Here is an 8,199-nt window from a genome sequence, read left to right on the forward strand (position 1 = left end):
TTCCCCAAAATCATTAGTAGCTAGAGCTTTCCCTCTTACAATAAGTTAACTACTTACATCCATGCTGTTCAGTGTGCCATTGGGTGACATATCCCAAGCATGATTGATTGTCTTAAAGGAGTACACCATAGGTTGAGGGATTATTTACATATCTTAACATGTAGAAATTAAAGCTGTAATTTACCAAATAATAAATATAGATCAACAGGGTACAATACTGAAATAAAATAAATTAGAATGATTCTCCAGGTGTTGAGTTCCCTCCCTTAAGGCCTGAGCCAGAGACCATAAAAAGAGTGATGTTTTTTCAATGGCTCAGAAAGGTTTAGGATAGGGCTCCTAATTAGACACTGGCTGTTTGAAATTAAATATTTAGCTAAGATGACAGATATTTGAAATCTATATGATCGAACAGCAAAAGTTACCTCTAAAAGGAGTCTTTTGTGTAAAACAATTTAGACCAAACATTAATACTGCATTTATTAGTAAGAATATAGTTCTTGCAGATTGTCTCGACGTTAATTCAGCAGCAAGGAAATAAGCATACAGTTAAGAACACAACGTATTTGTAAAGCAAATACGTGTTAGTGCACATGATTTTCCAAAATACTTCACTCCTCAGCTACATTTGTGCATATTTCAGAATGCTTCTAACTAGAGGGTTAATAAAAATCTTCTCATGACTATAGCTAAATTTGCCATTAAAAAAACATTAACCGAAAAACAGTTAGGAGTAACTTAAGAACAACGCCAAACTTCAGGTCCAAATATATCAGAACGCTGAGAAATTTGAAATCTAAATTAAATTCTTAAAACTTAGGTCTATAAAATTAAAAAAAAAAAAGTATTAAAAGCAGTGAATCTGCTCTCAGAATTGCACGCTCACCAGGTTTGTAAACTCTACGTGAAGTCAGTGAGGCACTGTTCACTGTAAGAGGTATAATGTAGATGCTCTATGCAAAGCAGTGCAGATGCTTTGTAATTTACTTCATGCCTTCTTTTTCTCTTCCTTGAGGATTAAGCATTTAAAGTAATTCAGTAGCTAAAAAGTCTGTCTTATAGGAAAAGGCCTGGGCTTACATGGAAGGGGGGGTGACGGGTGTCCACGTGGATGCCAGCCTGGCATGTGTGGAGGCATCGTACTGGCTGTCGGGCAGGTCAGAGGGTGCCCCACCATCGTACAGCGGGGAGGCAGAGGAGGCAGCAGTGACCGGGTGCGGGAGGGCAGTGTAGTGTGCTGGAGAGCCACGTAGAAACTGGGAGCTCAGGCCGTTGGACATCCCACTCGACTGAGACACCGGCGTGATGGTGCTGTTACTCACAGACCATAGGTTGGGATACTGACTGCAAGAGGGAAAGTGGTAAATAAAACAAGTTGTTAGTGACTCCAGTGCCCACTGGAAGTTGCTCAGGTCATAGCACAGCCCCCAGGCTGGGTCTGTTTGCTGGAGACCGTGAATTCCTTTAGGAGGTTCTCAGCCATTGTGAAGTAACAAAGACCCCCCCAGGCAGGATTCATGTTCATGGCACCCCACCAGTAAATCTAACCTCCCTGCTTTGCAAGGTTCTAGCATTAGCTATACTAGCAAATTTTAAGTCAAGCTGGGGAATGAACAGGCTGGTTGAAAAATGCAGAGGCTTGAGAGCTAATCCCTGAACCACACCGTACCCTTGCATGTGGTGGAAGTGCCTGGGCAAGGCAGCTACTGGACCCAGGCATGTTTGAATCCATTGCCGTGAGTCTGTCAAAGCCCTTCGGTGCCTCTGTAGTCAGAGAGGGATTGATGCCTCCAGACAGCAACTCAGCCCCTTCATTTCATCGTCTCACGTTAGAAGGGGAAGAGCCAGACTGTTGGCTGCAGATTGCATGGATACTACAGAAAAGGGCAGCTTGAAAGGAAAGAAAAAATCCTTGTCAGGACACTACAGCCTCTACGTTATGTCCTTTGAGTACGTATATACATACATGCATACATATAAATATATAAATAAAAAGAAACAAGGTGATTGAAAAGAAACTATGAGAAAAAGTTCTGTCCTGCCATGTAATACTACACACTGCTTTCTACCTATTGATCCCAAGCAGTTTAACATGAAAGATAAATATTATTTTTACTTTACAGATAGGGGTTTAGCACAAGGGGTAGCAGAAATGCCTTCCCTGAGGTCCCACAGTTCAGGTTCTACTGGTTTTATCTACTGGACAACTCAGTCAGCAACTGAAACCCAGTGGACTTTGCAACTTTCCAAATGGGTATCCTGGAGGTCAGACATAGAAAGAAGTGCTAGAAGGACCTGTTTACTTGATTAACATATACCTGGGAATAAAACTTATGTTCAGTAATACAGTTACCTTATTTATCTTATACCGGCTGGTAGTACATATTCTGATTCACAGCTAAATGCCTTGTGCATGATTCAAATAAGAATGCTTTCCACAAACAGAGTGGTAGGTCTGAGTTGCTGAGAAAGACGCCCAAGTCTCAGCCCTCTGTGGTGAATACCAAAGATTTTACCACCTTATCTGCATCTCTTTGAATTTTCCAATTTAACTCCAAGGGACTGACTGGAAGCTAAACCTCTGCTACAGGATGCAAAAATTTAATTAAGATAATTAGTACAAAGAGGAGAAAAAAGTACACTTATATGATCAAAAAATGGCAAAGGCTTTCATCACATGAGTAATCCCATACTGTGCTAGTTTTTGTGTCAATGCTTAAGTAAAGAATTACTGTCCCAAATGTCTGTTCCTTCTCCACACTACAGTTCACTGCCCCTTCATTTGTAACAGAACAAGGGTTTATGGTAGACGGCTGGAAAAGCAGTGACTGCCTAAAATGAAACAGGTCAAAACTAAACTCTTCTAACACCATTTTGCTTGAAAAAGATGTAACTTAAAAGAACTCCCTCAAAGAATATTTTTCTATTCCTTAATCTATCAAATACTGTTGCCACAAGTATCTACATTTCCCAAACCAAAACCTAGAAAAAAAAATAAAATAAAAATTATCTGTTTCTTCAATCTGTTTTCCTTCTTGTGAATGGTCTTTTTCAGCACCCCTCAGGTAGCTAATGATTCACATGCACATGTGGCCATAAGGATTTCTAATTTGCTGGTGACTACCTCCTTTTTCAGCCTTCTCTTCCTACGGAGTACCACTATACCAATCTGAGGGTTGCTGAGGGGTGGACTCCTACCTGGAGCTGGTAGCAGTGCTTGTGCTATGACTCATGGGCAGCATCGTTGTATGTGTGGGAACTCCTAGAGAAGACCAGTTGTCATGGGACTGCAGCATGGAAAGGCAGGCAGAGGAGTTATCGGCATAGGCTGCTGAGAAAACAAGCAAGCATTTAAACACACTAGAATCAGAACAAATAATAACCTTGTATTCAAACACCACGTATAGCTTTAAATCACGCTTCCCCATTGCTGCCTTGCAAAACGAAACCCAAATATACACACACACACACACACACACATACACGGAGAAAAATTGTGTCAGTCACCAGCTGTGTCAGCTTACACTCTCACTGGCATTGCCCCTGCTGATGTGTTATTTTGCTTGACTTGCAACTGCAAAGTCTTGCTTCTACGAAGGATCTATGGCCAAAAAGTTGTCTTCAAACCACCTGCTAATTCAGCATATGCTTCCTTCTTTGGTCAGTGGGAAGAGTCAGGCTCCTTACTTACACTGTCCCAGTCACTCTTCCAGGGTACCTTCTTTATCTCCATCATCTACACTGGCAGTAACAGCCTGGCAGCTCTGGATAACAAGCATATGCCTGAATCACACATCCCAGTTTTGAGCTGAGCATGAATCACAGGCTCTGAAGTTTGCCTTAGGCACCATCAGGAGTGATTGGACTGTGGCTTAAACTACTCAGCTTGTGACCAAAACTGACTGGCCAATGTGGCAGAAGTGCTGGGAAGCTATAAAGAGAATCTTATAAAAGCAAGAAAGAAGTTGCTGTGGCAGCTGGCTAAGGGAAGAAGAGGTTCCTTGCTGAGGACCAGGGAACAAGAAGGAACACCAGAGGTGTTTTGTTCTTTTATTCTGTTTCAAGTCCCAAAACTCCACAGAAAGCTAGCTTTTTGCTTTAAAATTAACTACAAAGCTGCACAGAGGACTGGTCAGCCTGGATTTAGAACCCTGTGTATTACTTCACAGTTCAAAATACTGAATATTTCTTTTAAATGGGCCCCTCCAATACCCATACAAGCTGAAGGACAACAATTATTACAGACCTTTATCAGAAGAAAAAAAAAAAAAGCCACTCTTAAAAATCTCCCCTCCCTTAAGTACGCTTGGCTTAGGCACTAAGCTTTGAGCTATTTGGCTGTACCTGAGCACAACTTAATACAACTTGAATAGCTCCACAGTTTACTGAGCTCCATATCGTTTCTGGCACATTCGTTGGGATCAGCCTTAATGCACTGGTGTTAACTACAGCAACAGACAAGTAAAACTGACAGAATCAGGCCCTCAGTTATTATGTGTTAATAACAAATGAGACTGACAGAACCAGACATACACTTCTTCATTTCATTGTTATATTACCTTTAATAATGATTAAAATACTCAATTTCAAATAAAGAATAGGCAAAGTAAGTTTAAGCTCACTGGTTTTAAGGAGTGCAAGATAAAGCCAGCACAAATCACCAAATAGCATGAGACAGTTCTACACATGCCCAGTTTTTCCATCATAAAGAGACTAGGGACATGTACTCATCATCCCTATGTCTTTGCAATGCTGGCCCCGAGACCGCTGCACAAACTGAGCCAGATGGCAACCTCAGTTTCTGTGGCATGGCTCAAGATGCCCACTGCTCAAAGCTCACATCCCTCGGCTCATTTCCCATCTTTTTACAGAGCTGCAACGTCAGACTTACTTGGTGAGTTGTTTCTATGGGTGTAGGGGTTGGGGTAGGGGGCAGGACGGTGGTTCCTCAGCGATGAGTACCTTTCACAGCTGTGAGCAGGGGAGAGCGACAGGGGGGCTCCAAACTGAGGGTGAGGATTGGCAGGTGGGCACAGAGCCCCAGTCCCAGGAATAAGCCAACTACCTACTGTGGGGAAGCAAGAGGTTTGTAAGATTGGGACATAATGCAGCCAGGCAGGGAAAGAATCACAGCAATGAGATAAATAATTCATAGAATCATTGAATAGTTTGGGTTTGAATGGACTCCTAAAGGTCATCTAGTCCAACCTCCCTGCAATGAAGAGGGACATCTTCAACTAGATCAGGCTGCCCAGAACCACATCCAATCTGATCTTAAATATCTCCAGGATGGTGCATTTACCACCTCTCTGGGCAACCTCTGCCTGTGTTTCACCACCCTCAATGTAAAGAACTTCTTCCTCACATCCAGCCTGAATCTCCCCTCTTCTAAGTTAAGACCATTTCCCCTCATCCTGTCACAAGAGACTGCTAAAAAGTCTCTCCCCATCTTTCTTACAGGCCCCTTTTAAGTCTCTCCAGAGTCTTCTCTTCTCCCGGCTGAACAACCCCAACTCTCTCAGCATTTCCTCATAGGAGATAATAATTGATCAGTGAGGAAACACACACTCAGGAAAAGCAACAGTTTCAATATGGCTCAAAACCCTGGGTCTTTACAGCTTTCTTATATGATCTTATGGAGGAAAATTAGACAACAGCTTAGAAAACTCCCCATGTCAAACTAACATTATTTTTAAGGTACTATTTAATTACAATCACACTAAGGAAACACTGAAATGGTTAAACCCTCCCTTACGTAGGTAGTGTGTGCTCAGTAATTGTTAGTGTTATCTTCAGTTTTAAATTGCTCTGAGGGGGTCTCCATAGCTAAGCTCTGAGGTTTCACAAGCTGCTAAGAAGAACTCTTAAAACTGAACTATTTTCACTGAAACAAAATAATTCCTACTGCAAGTCAACAGCCGTAGGAATCCCCCTGTTACAGGCTGCAGACATTTTTGGCAATAAACTGTTAAAACAGGAATAATGACAACACTAATGCTTTTTATCCATCTGAAACACAAATATTTTAAGCAAATGCCCCTAAAGTACTTAAAAAATATGTGCCATTTCAGTGATTTTCTGCTGTAGTTTGAAATAAAATTTTGACTCCATATCCATATGAATGTTGCTGTCCTTGTATACAGAGGCAGCTGTCTTTTTGGACATGTAGGTAACGGCAAGCTTCTATGAAAGGGTTTTGAATGTAATACAGAAGTCCTAACCACACAAACATAGATTGTGATGTTTATACAATCATAAACCTACATGAACCATAATCATAAGGATTGGAAATATTGTTCTCCCTACGAATTAATAACCCAGCCAGCAAAACACTGCTCTTGAAGTTTTGCTTAACTTAACAGATGAGATGGAAGAAACCAAAGTTACGTTCACGATGCAGAATGAAAGGAAACATACACTGTGAATACCCAGACTGCTGGTTGTCTCCCACTTCCTCCATCATGTCTTTGTGATCACTTCTAGAAAAGAAACCATCTTGTATTAGTTAGGAATATGCTTTTACAAATATATGTAAAAAATCCAGGCTTTAGAATTAAGAGCTCTCACCTTTCTTTTGCATCAAGAAATGCCTTTGCAAACGGATTGTATTTAATTTTTAAAGCTGTAATCTAAAAACAACAACAAACATCTTTATTTGCAAGTATCACCATTCATTACCATACAGATACTAGCATTTTAATTAGGAACCCATTGAAATTAGTGAAATCCCAGATTTTTTAATAAGAGTAGACACATAATACCAACCTATGAACATCAATTAAACAGCCTTTAAGGTCTGAACTATTAGCAGAGAGTTCAGAATTAATCCCTCTGCCAAATTCTAAGACACTGAATTGCCTGGTTTTATTGATCAGCTAAGGAAATAGCTAAGAAAAGTGGTGCACTAAAGAGTTATAAAAAGCTTCACATTTCAAGCCAGAGCAGAATGGCCATCAGAAAAAAAAAAAAAAAAGAAGAAAAAAAGCAAAAGCAAAAACAAAACCAAAACCAAACAAACAAAACCAAAACCAAAAAACCAACAAAGCCTCTAAATCTCAAAATTATTGATAGTTTAGAGATACATTAAACATAAATGTGCATTTTGGCCAAGAGAGAGAGGCCCGTTTTGAAAACGGCACATCCAGTTGTTTCACTGTGTAGCTGAAAATGGCAACTGGATTTGTTACCATACCTGTTTGCCCCATAGAACCTTTTAAGGATTACTCTCCTGCAGTACATGTTGAGACAAACAGTGATCAGAACTCTGTGTTATGATATATTCACCAGGCTTTTACATATATTAACTTCACGTCTTATATTTAGCTTCAGACAAAGCACAGAAGGAACAGAGAAAAATGCAGAACAAGCCATTTATTTTTTGCTCTGTAACATGCACTTTGCCACTTGAAACCCCCTGGTACTTGCATCCTCTCTTCCCTGCTGTGCTTACCTCCTCGTTCTGGTAGGCCGTCACGGCTATAAATTGGGTTTCTGGGAAGGAATGGCTGGTGATCATCCGCTGCGGGCCACCCACTCGCACTATGTGGATCCTGGGCTCATACTTGTGCAGAGAGTTCAACATAATCTGTGAGCAAAGGGATAGAACATGTGAGTGGTGACAGAGTGGTGGCAGATGAGGTAGGCACAGACAGCACTCAGGGTTTAAAGTATCTAATGATCTGTCTTTCCAGTGGAAGAGAAAGAGGCAATAGACAAGAACAAACCCTAAAAACGAAGCTGTAAGAAAAGCTGTAAGCACTGCTGTCAGACACTCCAACTTTGTGCTTAGTTATACTCATCCCTGTTACTTGACAGGCAGCTTGTATAGACAAAAACACGTTGGCTGCAAATAGCCAGAAAGGTGCGTCTGCTGCTCCGTTGGAATTAGCAGCTATTCAGAGTGGAAAGACATGCAACAAAAAGGAAGTCAAAACCCGAAGTCACCCATCCTCGGCAGAAAGACCAGCTCTGCTGACAGAACGCATGTTCGGTAGCAGCGGTATAAAAACGAGCACTTAGGAGGGCGGAAGCAGTGGCTCGGCAGGACCCCGCCGCCCCTTAGGGTCTGGCCGGGCTGGTCCAACCGCGCTGTGCGGGTCCTTACCTGCCCGCCGCCGTTGAGCTTGTTGGTGAGTTTGACTTTGCTGAAGGAGACGGGCGCCTTCATCCAGTGCGCGCCGAAGTTGGGCGAGTCGGGGT

The 8,199-nt window shown here is 41.7% G+C and overlaps 1 protein-coding gene across 1 annotated transcript; it reads right to left on the reverse strand.

The window, feature by feature from the left end:
- Positions 1–1,076: 1,076 nt before the first annotated feature.
- Positions 1,077–8,194, reverse strand: T (T, brachyury homolog (mouse); the record flags this gene model as incomplete). The annotated part of the gene is made up of 7 exons (XM_010015938.1): positions 1,077–1,344; positions 3,199–3,331; positions 4,892–5,068; positions 6,418–6,479; positions 6,568–6,629; positions 7,451–7,585; positions 8,105–8,194. Coding segments are annotated over 7 exons (927 nt in total), but the record flags the coding sequence as incomplete, so codon positions are not given.
- Positions 8,195–8,199: the final 5 nt, after the last annotated feature.

This window comes from Nestor notabilis, unplaced genomic scaffold (genome assembly GCF_000696875.1).
Source record: "Nestor notabilis isolate BGI_N333 unplaced genomic scaffold, ASM69687v1 scaffold11176, whole genome shotgun sequence".
Taxonomy (NCBI): domain Eukaryota; kingdom Metazoa; phylum Chordata; class Aves; order Psittaciformes; family Psittacidae; genus Nestor; species Nestor notabilis.